At 25.6% G+C, this 16,334-nt stretch overlaps 2 protein-coding genes across 4 annotated transcripts in view; both read left to right on the top strand.

Moving 5' to 3' along the window:
* The first annotated feature begins 516 nt into the window (after positions 1 to 516).
* Positions 517 to 4,526, top strand: LOC109610407 (protein PFF0380w-like). Of its 2 annotated transcripts, XM_025409383.1 has the most exons (5): positions 517 to 954; positions 1,032 to 1,210; positions 2,381 to 4,000; positions 4,176 to 4,305; positions 4,379 to 4,526. In XM_025409383.1, exons 2-5 carry the CDS (start codon positions 1,198 to 1,200, stop codon positions 4,524 to 4,526), a joined length of 1,911 nt encoding a protein of 636 aa, XP_025265168.1. In that variant the 5' UTR covers positions 517 to 954; positions 1,032 to 1,197. The 2 variants fall into 2 exon arrangements, with proteins under 2 accessions (XP_025265168.1, XP_025265169.1); XM_025409384.1 differs by having other exon boundaries at positions 517 to 1,210; positions 2,379 to 4,000.
* Positions 4,527 to 15,589: 11,063 nt separating this feature from the next.
* Positions 15,590 to 16,334, top strand: part of LOC105257049 (two pore potassium channel protein sup-9) — a 79,022-nt gene continuing 78,277 nt past the window's right edge. For both annotated transcript variants that reach the window (XM_011267396.3, XM_011267397.3), the window contains exon 1: positions 15,590 to 15,870. The gene's annotated coding sequence lies outside the window, so the exon portion shown is untranslated. The remainder of the gene's footprint in view (positions 15,871 to 16,334) is intronic.

The raw sequence follows: 16,334 nt of genomic DNA, 5'->3' as shown, positions 1-16,334 counted from the left end.
AAGTATTATCAGATATATTATTTTATTATATATCATATTTTATTTATTTCACATTTACTATAACATACAAATGAATTCAATATTTGTAAAAGTTTTCAAAACTGCTATACCACAATTTTCTGTCATTTATTTTAATAAAAAATTTTATTATCATGTTATAAATCTATTTACTTTATACATGCTTAATTTTCCTGAATGCATTTAAAAGAAATTGATTTATTTAACAGATACAATATTTTTTAAAATTATTTATATTTAATATATACAATTTAATTTTAAAAATTAAAAATTGTATCTTACTAACATTAGTTATTATTTCTAGAACTAACAAATTAAAATATTTTCACAATTCAGCCATATCTCTTAATATAAAAGTAGTAAAAAATATGTATATTAAACAATCATTATTTTAAATTTAAATTTTGATAAAATTGTCTAGTTCGTATTATTTTGCCAATCAAACTCTTTCTCTCTTTGTTTATATTATAAAGTGTTATGATTGGTTAATTCTGACTTGGTTAATTCACATAGTATGTTGGTTCTCAAATCGCGGAAAGCTGTACATAATTTATATAGGAAAAAAAGGATAATTAGTAATGTATTTAAAAATTAACACTCATGTTATAAAGTGTTTAATTGATTCTGTACTGACAACGAGTTATTACCAAAGGCAGAAGGAATATATTAAATATCAACAACTTCCGAAAGAAGATAAGAAGTTTGCGAACCCCTGATTTAATGCGTTACACTTCAGACGCAAGTGGAAAACAATTTCTGAGATTCCTTCGCAATAAACCTTCTATATTTTTTTATATATAAAGACTCTTTTATGTACACATATCACATAGGAATCCGATTAAAGACGTACATTATTTTAACGTATCGACGCAAGTTACTAGCCTGGGATATCGAATGTTTAGAAAAAGAACCGCCTGTCGGGCGACAGTGTTTACAGTAAGCGTCCGTAGGATATCTTTTTTTCTATGCGATTATCGCTCTCAAGGACTTCTCAGGTTTCTTTTTCTGTTTAGCCATCAAGAAAGACGCGTTGAATCGCCGCTTGCCTTAATTTAGTTTCTAGTCTTGTGGGAGCAAGCGACTAATTCATTGTACGTATATCTGCATTGTGATAGTTATACTGATGCCGGAATTTTGGCGAATCTCTTGAACAATAAGACATAAAAGATAGTTCTCTCTATGTCCATGAAATGTGAGTCTGATATTAATATTTTTTTCTAATAATTAAACTGACATCTGTGTAAAAATTATTAATTGATGATAATGTATGTGTGCAGGGTTTCTTACAATGAGAGATTTATAAAGATTAATTTTATTTACTATATATTTTCACTTCGTATTTAATCGGTATTCATTCTATAATTGACATATATAATATAGTAATGTATAATAATGAGTATAGTAATGATAGAGTATAGTGAATCCCAAAAAACAGAAGAAAAGACGACGATTATGTCATGTTTGTTTTGTTTGTTTATTACTTAATATTTAAAGTCATAAATAATTTTTTCAGTCATAGATATCAGTCGGAATTTTATTGCGCGCACTTATCTTTTGTGAGAGATTGTAACAAATCTTTAATTAAGAAAACTTCACAGAGTTTGAATGGGGCTTGATTTCCTTATAACAATAATTTTTAACAATAATTTAATTTTATTATGATTGATTTCTCATATTTTTCTTAAATTTGAAAAAAGGACAAATGATTAAATTTATTTTATATGTACTTGTTGCATTTTATTTTAAAAATGAGATAGAAAATAGAATTAAGAGGGATTTTTTAGTTAATATTTAAATAAAGTTAATATTTAAATAGTATCCGTTGATGATTCAGTTGTAAAATTCAAAATATAGAAATATTTAAATTTCCTGATAAACACATAGATTTCATGAATCTACATATTTTTATTATGTGTGTATGTATAAAATAGTTTAAGATTATCTTTGTATAAGCATCATTATTATTTACATATGCGTAGATAATTAATATTATGTTAAGACATGTGAATTAATATTATGTTAGATATGTGACATGTCTATGTCTGTTTTATTATATTATTGACAGTACTATTTTAGATAAGATAAAGAAGCTAATTTTATAGAGTTTATTTAACTAAATGGAAGTGAAAATATGTAGTAATGTTCTTTGAAATACCAATTGAATGCTTGATTTCATTACTTTAATTATGCGCTGCAATTATAGATTTAATAATTAATAAATAATTATACAACTTTACTGTATACAACTGTATACAACTTTATCTTCTATCATGACATTATCTTTTATATTATGACATAATTTAATTGATGTAGGCATGTATTTAAAAATGTTTGCACCAATTATTTTCTTTATTGACTAGAGATTTATGCATATCGAAGCAGAGTATGCAGGCACAGAATTGTAACATTGAAAGAAGTATGAAGGATACTGAAATATCTTTGCTTCTAATGGAATCTTCTAAACCCATTTTTGTTGATGATTTAAATATATTTGAAGAAGAAATTCTTGCAAACCAAACTACATTGCACAGTACACAACCTATACGGAATTTGCCTAATATCTTGAGAAATAATAATACAAGAATATATAAAAGTAATAAAACACTTATGTTAGATAAAATTGATACTTCCTTTATACCAGAAGATTTAAATACTTCTTTTGAGCTAAATACAATATTATCTAACATTGATTTAGAAATGGAAGCCAGTTATAGCAAAATTACATCACCAAAATCACACCATCAAAGAAAACAAATACATAATCCATTGGACTTATCGTATGACATGCCTGATAGGAATAATAATAAAGATAAAAACATGTTATGTAAAGTTAATCAATTAAATCCATTGCATATTTCAAGTTATAAAAAGAATACATCATTGAAGAGATTAAAATATAATAAACAAAAAGGAAATTTGTGTAACAAAAAACCAAGAAGATTAACAGGTCATAAATCTAATTGCAAAACGAGAAACAAATTTTATAAAAAGTCTTATGAAAAATTAGACTTTAATACAGAATTAACCATTTCACAAGTAAATATGGAAGAAAACGTTTCAATGCAAGATGTAAATGATATTTCCAGTAACATACTTACTGAATCTATCTATGAAACAAATACTTCAAACTATATAAATGATTTAAATGATATTGGAGCAAAATCAGTGGAATCATCTAATGTTTTTCATTGTAACAATGAAAATTATAAATTTGAGAAAAAGTATGACATAAATTACAATCCTATTATTTCTGGTAACTCAAAAGAGTTAATGCAGAATAAAAATGTTTTTGGAGAAAATCTTACAAATTATGAATTTCCAATAATGACAAATGACTTCGAAAAAGAATTGATAGATAAAGACGTTACTTCGAATATTTTACTGAAACCTAAATTACTATATACTTGTACTTGTGCAAATTGTATGTTACAAGATAAAGATATTATATTTTATGAAGAGCAAGTTTCAACTTCTATAAATAAAAATATGGAAACAGAACTTTTTACATATGACTTTAATACTGGTGATTATTATGGTGATATACTTGGTGACAATTGGTTAGAAGAATTAGACAATAAAAATCTTTATCATGAAAAGTTAGAAGAGACGCATATTATAGAGAAAAATTTATGTACTAGTAACGATAGCATAACAAAACTAGTTGAAAACAATGCAAATATATCATTGATGGAACAAACTAAATTACAAAATTTGCAATCTCATCATATTGATAAAGCACAAAATAATAATAATGTAGAATCATGTTCTACAGAAATTGTTACGCAATCTAATGGACCAATAAATTTTTTTAATTCTTCAGAAAATATAGATATTTTTAATGAAATGAATTACCTGAATTTAGAAAACAGTTTAATAAAAGAAAACAAAATAGTTTCTCAAGATAAATCATTCATTCAAACTACAATCTCAACTGATGTATCTGTGTTCAAATCCAAGGAAATATCACAAGCAAACAAGCAAGGTAAATAAAAGAGAATGAAGAATAAGAATATATATAATTATAATAAATTATTTAATTTTTCTCTATTATATATCTTTTTCTATTTTTTTATATATTTAAATCTTATTATGTATATAAATATACATATAGCAAAGTGAATATTTAGTAAATGAAAACAAATAATTTTTTGTTTCAGATTTATATGTTATTCAATGTGCTCAATGTGAAAGAATATTTCATGAAAAACATCAGTTTAGGAAACATTTTACTCACTGTGACTTTTACAAAGAGGATTTTAAATGTCATATCTGCAATAAAATATATAGGTAAGATTATAGATAAACAATGAAAGATTACTTGCTGTTTTGATAGCACATATTTATTATAACACATTTACAGACATAAATCATCATTAGCTCAGCATCTGAGGATTGTGCATCATATATTAGATGGTCCTTATGAGAAGTACTATACTTGTAACAAGTGTTTAAAATCATATGTTAGATTTCGTGCTTTTCAAAAACACATACTTCTTCATGATGATTAGTAAATAGATATAAATAAAACATTAACAATAATTCGTTTTCGATATGATATTTGCAGATTAATGTAATTTACATAAGTTATGAATATTGTTCTTGAACATCACAAAAATACATATAGAAACATAATTATTCACTTTAAATATTTACAGTAATTCAAGATTTTATAATAATAATTTTACATTTGATAAATATGTTTTATATTAATATTTAATTTTTTTATTTTTTATGTTATTAATTTTTAGTTATTCGGAAATGTTCTTTGTTTATATTTTCTTAGTAATATAATCTTTTTTGTTTATAAAGTTTATATATTATAGCGTGCTTTTTTATTTTTTGTACATCGCAAATTCTTTGCTGAACTAAAGTTTTAAGTATATAAATATATAACAGTGGCTCTTATTATTTAATCAATCTCGATTTAACTCCCATTTTAATAAAATTTTGATTTAAAGCTAAAATTAAAAATATTTAATATCAAAAAATCATTTTAGGTCTCTCAAAAGAATAGCAACTAAAGAAAAATATAGCAATGATAAATTATCATTAATAAAAAACGGAAAGTGTTTTCTTTGTAAGATTATAGTGTTATCTTTGTAAGTGTTATTATCTTTGTAAGATTATTTTTCTTTGTAAGATATTTTATAAGAAATTTTACAAGAAATTCAAAGAACATAAGTTAAGCATAGCAGTTTAATATAATATATTAATATTTGATTAATATTATTTAGTTTTAGTTTCTTTATATGTGTTCTTTTTACTCATTGAGATATAACACCAAAATTTGATAAGTTTTGACATTCTACTCATGAAAGAAGATTATATAATTATAAGTGAAATTTGGTAATTTGGTATAATTTATTTTAGAAACAATCTCTGCCACATATTAGTTTTTTAAATATTTATATATGTATATATATATATATATATATATATATATATATATTTATATTTATATTTTTGTATTCTATACTTCTATATATTCTGATAATTTATCAATGTTTACTATTATTAAATATACACAGTACATTTAGTTATATACGTATATAGTTATATATGTATAATACAGTTTTATATACACGTGCACACGTATAACACATACACGCATATATATATATATATATATATATATATATATATATATATATATACATATATATGTATGTATATTTAGTTGGATGTTCATTATTGACTTTTTCCAATTTATTATATTTCTCCTAGACTCTATAATAGTTTCTAATAGTTCCATAACTGTAGTAGGATGAAATCATTAAGGGATTCTCTCTACGATGTCCTAGCTAAGATTAATTACTAGTTGAAATTATATATCATTATTAAATTTCGGAAATAAAGAAGAAAATGTTTTCTCTAATACACTTGATTTATAATTTCTATTATAAAGGTACAAAAATTATAATTTCATAAAGATAAAGAAGATACGGTCAGCATTTTAGGATGTGTTTTTTGTTAAAATATGTAAAAGGTAAGTGCGATATACAAAAATGTATATCTTTTGTGTAATTATATTTGATGTGATTTATATATCAATTGAAATTTTGCAGCAAATATAATAAGTTGTTCGTAAATATGAAGTGTGAGATCAAAGGAAATAATCTAGAAAAGAGTATTAGAATAGAGTGGAGAATAATATTATGCCAATGGGATAATTTCATGATTATTTTCTATAATAATGTGATGTGAATAATTATGTAAAGAAAAAAGAATAATTTGTTAGGTAAATTAACGATTATTTTATTTCAAACAAAATTGCTGAACATATTTGCAACTAGAGTCGACACATCTTGAAATATCATTCATTTTTTATTGATTAATTTACTTAAATGAATAAACTTTAGCAAGAAGTTATTTAAACTTATATATTGTATATTTTTTATTCTATTTATAAATTTTAAATAATTTAAATTAAAAATTTAGATTTTAAAAAAATCTTAAGCCGAGAAAAATCTTAATATTCTTATCATTTAGATATTGTTTTATTGCATAGAATTTTAGGAAGTAAAACTAAACAATTATTGTATTTTTAAAAATAACTATCGAAAATAAATATCGAATAAATTAATTCTATTTATAGTTGCAGCAATCTTAAAATATATCTTCAAAAATACTGATGATATTAAAATAATCTTAAGTTCAACATATTTCTATTTAATGTAATATATCTGAGATTTTTTTCATTCACAGGAGTGATTTGCAATAGCAAGACTTTAATAGATATTGAATTATGACTTTTTTATGTTGTAAATTTTCATTTTTAAGTAAAGCATTCTAATACTGTTGTAGTGTTTTTTTTTAAAAAGAATCAATTTGTATTCCAAAGAATGCTGATGTAATTTGAAAATTTTATATTTTATAACAATATAGTAAATATTATGAAATTTTTAAAATTTTAAATGTAATTATGTAAATACTTGAAATCAAATGGTGAAGATTTTATCCGTTATCAATTTAATAATTATTATTGACATTTATATGTATTAATATTATTTATATGTACATATATTTAATATTCCATATTTTTTGAAAATCTTATTCATATGTTTTATTAATATTTTATTATTTTTTATTAATATGAGTAAATTATTGGATAATGAACATTGAGTGAAAATAATGCATTCTTATTCATTTCGAATAAAACGAAATCAAAACCGAGTTAATGCAATTATTGCATACATACATATATATATATATATATATATATAATAACTGAGTAAATTTAATAACTGAATATAATATTATTATTATGAATATATATATATATATATATATATATATATATATATGAATTTATCGGTATTTGACAATTTGTTTCTTCGATATCTGCTGGAACGAAGTGATCCGATGACGTCACGTGGACGTCATCACGATCTCCCGCGCAATATGGCGTCGACTAATCTTCCTTCGCTTCTACGTTCGCTAGCAGTTTTTCACGGAAAAGGTAATTACAATTTCTTAAATCGAATAAATATGCTTTCCGGACGAAATAATATCTGAAGTACGTATGATTAATCGATGAAGGAATGAAAGAAAATTTGGAAATGTTCATAATATTGTAGAATTTAGTGTGCCTTGTGAAAGAGTAAGAATTCGATTTACTTCGATTGACTTCAGTTCACCTCGATTGACTTTATGTTTGCATCTTTCGCAAATAATATATAAATAATAATAATAGAATTAATCTACAGCGAGTATATATTGATTTTTAGTATGAATTGATTTTTTCAAGTACACAATCTTTTAACGAAAGTGAAAACAGTTTGTGAATACGTACGTAAATCAGATAACCAAAAAAAATTCGTTTTCGATAGAAAACGTAGAGAAAAGTAAGAACTTTCTTGGTTATCTTTAATACGTAATAAACAAGAAGAAATTTAATATTTATTAAATTGAATATTTATCAATTAAGAGAAATACATACATGATTATTATTATATTATTATAATTCTAAACTATATAAATTCTAATTAATTACATATATAATAGAATATGATAAATTAATATAGTAAAATGTAATAATTTCGTATTGATTGTTCTGTACATAATCTTTCAAAGTAATATGTTCATACATATTCAATAATTCTTATAAATTTTATAACATACATTTTATTTTTCTTTGATGAATTAAATAGTTACGATTATATTAATTAATCTAATATATAATAATGAATAAAATAAAATATTTTTTAAAATGTAAAATATGTAGGTATATAATTGTAAAAATTTTATATATTTCTCACGATTTTAATACATACATTGAGTTAGATTTAACGAGACAGAATATGCTTTTTACATTTATGTATGATATTTATGTATAATTGCTACAAACATTTCAACATATACATTTACTTTATGTCTTTTGTGTTGTAGAGAGTGTGGAGTCGTCTAGAGAAGATAAATACAGTCTCTCTCTCTCTCAGCCGTGTATTCATTCCGATTCGGTCTAGTGTTCGGATAGGACGCTCTTCGCTGGCACGCGTGTTCGACAAAGTTACGCGAAGGTTAAAGGCATCGTACGTTACGCGAAGTAAACTAATACAACCGCCCGATTAATAATAGTAATAAGTGCAATATTTATTACCGGGATAATATTTTAGTGCATCGAATAAAGTGATTTTTTAGCTAAAATACTATTACATTCAGTTGTAACGTTTCGTTATCTGATTGCGGCATCGGAGGATCCGATTCGGGCCAAGTAGGACCTATTCGAAGGTAGATATATTATATTTATTTTAATAAATTATATTTGAAATTTAATTTCAGGTTATAATGTTTTTTAGACAGAAGTTATAATTTTTTTAGAGAAAATTATTAATGATTGTATATTTAATATTCCAAGTGTATCAAGAAACTTTAGAAAAGTTTATACGATACATTATATATATCTCAAATTGTTTCTTTATAATTAAATCGCTGTGTTTAATTTATTTGGCAATTTATTGGCCGATTATTATAACATCTTTTCTTATCAGTTAATATTTAGATTATATTAATTAATATTTATATAAGTTATATAATTACAATATATATTTAGTAATTTAATAAAATAAAATAACTTCTTATTTATTATTTCTTGCCATTTCTTTTCGTTTTTCTTTTTGTTTATGTATAGTATTTAGTAATTTTTATATTTTAATATATATAGATTTTATATATATATATATATTTTTTTTTTTCAACATATTACAAAATACGATATTAATAATTTAATAATATTACAATAAATACTGTATTAATTTGTTGCAATATCTTTGTTAAATTAATGATATTTCTTGGTGTTTTAATTAAAAACCAAGAAATATCATTGATTTAATTTGATTTTTAATTAATGTTTTCTAAAAATAATTTATAATTTTTATTTAAAAAATTACTATTTACTTAAAATTAAAATTCAAAAATCAATTTATTGGTGAACATTTTTATCGATAATATTTTTTCGCATTAATAATATATTTATTTGTATTCTCATTTGATATATTTATTTGTATTCTTTACAAATATCAAAATTTATTTTGATTATCGAGAAAAATTTATGTTTATTTGATAACTTTATTTAATTTAAATTGAATCATACACACACATATAAATAATGATATACTTTTATTACAGATCTGGTTACGAGACATGATCGGTTTTAAATCGGCAATATCGGTGAGTAATATTTAAAGTATACGTGATAATGTGTTTTCCGCCGAGTATCTATGAAATCAGTGCGATTTATTTTGCTTGTAGATTTTTGCATGCGTTTTTCTACGTAGAAAAGTGGTATAAATCATATTTTTCTCTTTCTATAAATTAAAGATAACTCAAAATAACTTAAGATAGACATTTTAATATATTTTAATTTTTAACTTTTTACTTTATTTAATTTATAACAAAATATCGTTGATCAAAATATTTTTGAAAATAAATTTAGCAGTTTTTTATACAATTGTTCTTTTACACATGTTTTCCATTTACTATTATGAAAAAATTGAACAATTTCTATAATTTTATGATGTATCAAAATTTTATTTCTATAATTAAATTGCAATGATTATATATAGAGTGTGTTTTTTATATTTTACAATAAATCAGTAGTAATATCGTATATATAATGATTTAGACAAAACATAATGTTTTTTTTAACGAAATGTTTTTTTTATTTTCTTAATTATTTTAATAATTTTTACAAGTTTTTTGGCACATATAGAGATATTTTAGTATGTTTTGTTAGACTTTACACACCAATGTATTCTATGAATTTTAAAGATGAAAAATATAGTATAAATGAGTGTAATAAATTTTTTTTATATTTGTTAATCTTGACATCTCGATAATTTATTTTGAATTCATATTATTTATTTATTATTTTGTGAATTCATACGACATAAAATATATTTAACTTTTGTTAAAATTCTATGTGTATTTGAGAATTAAAGAATTATTAAAGAATTATTAAAGAATTAAGAAGATTAGACAAATATAGCATCATTCGATTGGAGTAACTGCATTGTTTTGATATGATACTTTTTCATCAGAATGATTAATAGAATACACAATTGTTAATGTTTAGTCATTTCAGAAACATTCTATATAACAAAATAATTTTTTAACGAATTAAATAATTGTGATAGTAACTTTCATTTGACAAAGAAATGCAGTATTGCCTTATCTATAAATTTTATTCAATTTTTTTATCTACACATATTTTTTTATAATATATATATTATATTATAATATATACAAAATTGTATCGAAAACATTGCAAATAAAACATAATCAAAAATTTTATATATCTAGCTTAATTAATTATAATATTTTAATATAATATATATTTTAACATAATTGAACATATAATTCAAACATAATTTAACGTTGAATAATTGAGCATTTATTCTTATAATTTGATTTTTTCATAAAATGAGTGAATATTTTATTACTGACTTATACCACTTATTTGCTCTTGATAATTCAACTTTTATTTTTGTGAACTTTTTATCTGAACTTCAACATTGACAACTAAGTTTAAAAATTATGATACAATTGTAATGCGAATTAGAAATCGCGATTATTTTATGCTTGTTAGTTAGATTCCGCGAATTTTTTTTACGTATTCCCAATTTTTCATTTTCTATTTAGGTAATTTTTATTACACGAAAGAATTATGAATTTTATATAATTTAATTTATGTCAATTAAAGAATTTCGCGAAAATTAAAATTATTATAAATATATTGATATAGACTCTCTTTTCGCGATTTAGTAGAATTTAGCTTTTCTTTAGTTTTCTGCTATTGATTGTGTGTGATGCGCGATCTTTCATTTTCATCTTATTATTCATATATTCGCGATAAAATTCATCAAATAAATAGCACATATATCATCGGATTTTCGCAGAAACCAAGAAAAATTTTGCGATAAAATTTTGTGTTAAAAATTTGTGATTATTCGGCAACTTGCAATTTTATGCAATATATTATTATCAATATTAAATTCCGATTTTTTTAATGGATATTTTAATGTTTTACTTTTTATTAAAAGATATTTTATTAAAAAATATTGCAGAGAAATTGTAAAATTAAGCTTAGCTATCAAAGGTATATTGAAACAATCTTCGTGAAGATATTACGAAGCGAAGTGATCTTCGCAAAACTAGTGTGTGTGTGTATGTGTATACATATAAACGAATATATAAACTAAAAATTTATATATACTGAACAAATTTATAAATTTTATTTCACGTGACGCGATAAATATGACTTAAATTTAATTTATAAATATTTTGCAATACAAGTTATGATTAAAAAGATTCGCAAATTAACTCGTGTAAAAACTGAAGTGCAATAGAGACATATAAAATCCTTTAATCAAATCTGCAAATTTTATTTTACCATAAATATTTGTTCATTAGCACAAATTCAAATTATTAAATTATTAAATTCGTTAAAATGACAATTTAATTAACTATTCGCGTCGTGAGTGTATTGTGACATCGATTATGAACTATCGACAACGGACTACATATGTATAGACCGGACTCTGGATATTTGGAGACTGCATATGGACACTGCACCATTTCCGAGTGCGGCGGAAGATGTATCACTGGACATCGAGGGACATCGCGAAATGATGAGTTTAATTTTACCATTAATAATTTATAATTTTACCATTAATCTGTTTTCTAATTACACTTTTTGCACTTTGTATTATATATTATTTCATATAATTAATATATTATTAATATATTATTTATTAATATATTAATATTATATTAATTAGTTAATATATTATTTCATATAATTAAATATCACGATTAGGAAATAAATATTAATTATAGTAATTATGAAAATAATTTAAATAAGTTTTCTTTGCAATTTTTTTTAGTAAGAATAAAAAAATTAGATGTAATATTAAATATGACGCTTATCTATGAAAATATGTAAATATAAATTTACAACAAATCTATATAAACGTGTAAATTTTAGAAAATTGTACATATATTAAAATTATATTTTATATAATCTAATTTTTCATTTGTATATAAATTTATAAGAAGTAAGATATGCAATATATATAAAGTGCAAAGTGTGTACATAAAAAGAACAGATTATCTGTATATATATATATATATATATATATATATATATATATATATACTAATTGCGTACTAATACATAGTAGTAGTATTTTGTAGTAATCGCATTGATTTCTCTCTAATATTAAAAATAAGAACAATCATATGCATTGTTAAATTAACAATTTTATATTTTGTGCATCGCGTCGCGAATTTTTATTTATTATATAATTTTACATATATACACAGACTTGCATTTACAATTGCGATGCAAGTATGTGAAATTAACATTTTTATATTTTTCAAATTGATATTTTTTTGTTGTATAATTAATGAAACTTTTATATATATCTTTATAAATTCAATATTTCAGATATCTTTCCTGAAAAGTGTGTTTTCAGATATATTTATGTATTTGTTTCTGATATATTTATATCCAAAAGTTTCTTTTTACTCAATTTTTATGCAAGTTATCAAGTTTTGCAATTTGTAGACATTTATCTTTATAGATTTGATATTATTTACAACTTTTTAACTTTTTTAACTTGACATGCATATCCAATAATTAATTATATTATTAGACATGATATTTTCCCTGCCCTTTTCATATAGGTGTAGTAATAAAAAATAAGTTAACATACCCAAAGTAGAATGTTTCTGAAAACAGATAACAATTCCCTTTTATTACTTAATTTCGTTTTAATATCACAGAAAATGAAGTAAAATTGCTTGCAATTTGTAATCGCGTCTTTCACATTTTAAACAAATAAATGTATTAAAAAGAACACAATAGGCAGTAAATTATATTATTATGTAAGAAAGATGAGAGAAACACTTTCGGATTAGCTCATGATTCCAATTACAACTTTGTTTCGCGAAAATCACCTGGTCATTTCTATTTACACGTTGATTCTCAGTCGTAAATTGTATAACGAAGCTCTGTCACGTAGTTTATTGAATTTACTGAGGATTGTGCCGGTAAAACGCGGTCTTTTTCTCGCTTTTTTAACAACATATGATATTAATCCGTCAGTATATCGCCTTCGACATTGTTACTATCGACTGTGTAAAATTCATCTTGCCAAAATATCGTATCTCATCGCTGTAATTTTCTTGGTTAGGCATTGTATCTAGAAGCGTAGCGAATTTTTCTCGATAAATTTTAATTAAATGAAATTTTAAGTCGATGCTGATACATACATTTCGTTATCTTTGTCGATGCAGCTCGTATGCTTCGCAATATACATTCAAATTTTAAGATAGTAAAAAGAGATTACGTGCTTTCGCTCCATTTTTTCTCGAGAGCTTAAATTTAGTTTATAATACTAGTATGACATATTGAATTTATCTTTTAGAAAAATATACTTATTTAATCTGTCTTTTCTCTTTAAAAATCTTTGAAGTGAACTATTCAAAAATGATGATCACTTGAAATTAATACAAATGAATAGTTTGTTTCGTATCGATGTAGTTTATATGATTGCAATATAAATTCAAATTTTAAGACAGTTAAAAGAGATTATGTGCTTTCTCTCTCTCTTTTTCTTATCCGAGGTAGCTTAAATTTAGTTTATGATACTAGTATGACATATTGAATTTACATTTTAGAAAAAATATTTATATTTTTATTTTGCTTTAAAACTCTTTAAATAAATTATATTCAAAAGAGATAATCATTTGGAATTAATATAAATGAATATTTTCATAAATCAACTAATATGTTATTCTGTTCTTTTCATAATATAAAAAAATTATAAATTCAAACAATTATATATATTAAAAATCTTAATCCAAGGGTATAAGATGAAACATTTATATAACAAACATAATTTAAGCATTTAAGGATGATCAATTGTGAAATACTGTTATCGATATCTAATTTTTAAACATGACAGATTGAACAGAGAGAAATAGAAGATAATTGATGACGAAGATTAAAAATAAAAAATAATTCGGTTAGACTATTACATGAAAACATATAAGATTCGACGATTATAATCGTCGGAAGAAAGATTGATTACAAATTATATGTGCAGCTTACGAAAGAAAGTGGAGACGTGGTTATTCTTAAATAACTTATAAAAGATAAAAGAAAATTGTATATCTTGGCATAGGATGTTGCTAGTTATGATTCCTATTAAATATCAATATCACGTACAGGTATCGGCAAGTAAATGTCGAAGAAAATACGAGAGAGAGAGATCTATATTTTCTAATATCGCGATAATATCATTGGTCATCTCCAGTCCGTATCACCCGTACCGGGTGTCTTTATCTCCACCCCGATCCTTCGTTTTTTCCCTCAGGGAAACGGGTGGTCCACGGTGGCGCCGTGTCTGGTCAAAACGGGAACGAAAGCTTGCGCCGGAACCGCGCAGATCCTCTCCTCAGTAGTTGCCCAGACGCTGTCACGGGCGTAGCTGGATGCTGGATCGTCTCTCTCTCTCGCGCGCGCGCGTGCCGCAGGGAGGCGCTTCCTTTTCTTCTTCCTCTTCCTCCTAATCACGTCTCTCGTCGCCCTCGCCGTCGACGACGTCGCCGGTGTCGTCGTCACCGTTATCGTCGCCGCCGTTGGCGATCATTCTCGATCGCAGCGTCGCGCTCGTTGACACGACCCGATCGTCGTCCCCGAGAGCAAGGAGAAGGTGCCGGAGAAAAGGGAGGCCGACGACGAAGGATTTCTCCTGCCGGCGTGACAAAGGGGGAGGAGGAGAGAGAGAGAGAGAGACAGGCAGGCAGACAGATAGAAATAGACCGAGCGAGAGAGAGGGAGAGAGAGAGAGAGAGAGAGAGAGACGGAGAGAGAGTGACAGAAAGAGAGAGATAGGGCGAGAGTGACAGGAAGAGAGAGACAAAGCGAGAGTGACAGAAAGAGAGAGACAGAGGAGGCTGACAGGAAGAGAGAGACAAAGCGAGAGTGGCAGAAAGAGAGAGAGAGACAGAGCGAGACTGACGGGAAGAGAGAGACAGAACGAGAGTGGGAGAGAGAGAGAAACAGGGGAGAGGGAGAGAGAGGGGGTGTGTGTGCGTGTGGGTGAGTGTGTGTGTGTGTGTGTGAGAGATAGAGGGAAAGAGAGAGAAAAATGGACAGGTGGCTGAAGAAAAGCGGAGAGAAGTAGATGGAGGAAACGCGAGGAATATAGAGAAAGATAAAGACAGACCGACTGTGAGGGAGGTGTTGCTCAAGTAGTGCTCTGTGTATGGTGCAGTGCGGTGCTGTGCTCGAGATAGAGAATGGCGTGGACGGATTTCGCGTGTATCTCGCCGTGACGTAGCAAGGTAAGAGAGCGCCGTCTTACGCACTTGTCCCTACTCTCTGTCTGGTTTCATTCTTTTTCGTCGCGTCGTTCGGAGTCCGCGATCGTCGAAAAATCATGCAGCCTCGTGTTCGATCGCATCTAATGGCTCCAATTCGCGAAATTCGGAGCGACAATTGTCCATTGGTTCGACCGGCGCGATGCCGCGCGGTGCGTCTTGTCGCGTGCGCGTCGCGTCTGACGCGACGCGTGCCGTTACCACTGACAGCTCCGAGCGCTTGCTCCGGTGCTAAACTTCCAGTGATGTGTTGGCGAAGGATTTATCGAAATTGAAGCTTCAAATGTGGGATTGGATATTTTTGCTTACCATTTTGCGAGGGGAAAATACATTACTGTATTTTCTATTTTAATTTTAGTTGTTATCTTCATCTATGAATATGAATTTAGGGATGATAAATAGTCAAACGAAGTATTTTTCACGAATGA

Source organism: Camponotus floridanus, unplaced genomic scaffold, assembly GCF_003227725.1.
Source record: "Camponotus floridanus strain SB8 unplaced genomic scaffold, Cflo_v7.5 scaffold26, whole genome shotgun sequence".
In the NCBI taxonomy this organism is placed as follows: domain Eukaryota; kingdom Metazoa; phylum Arthropoda; class Insecta; order Hymenoptera; family Formicidae; genus Camponotus; species Camponotus floridanus.
This window is presented reverse-complemented; position numbering and strand designations above follow the sequence as displayed.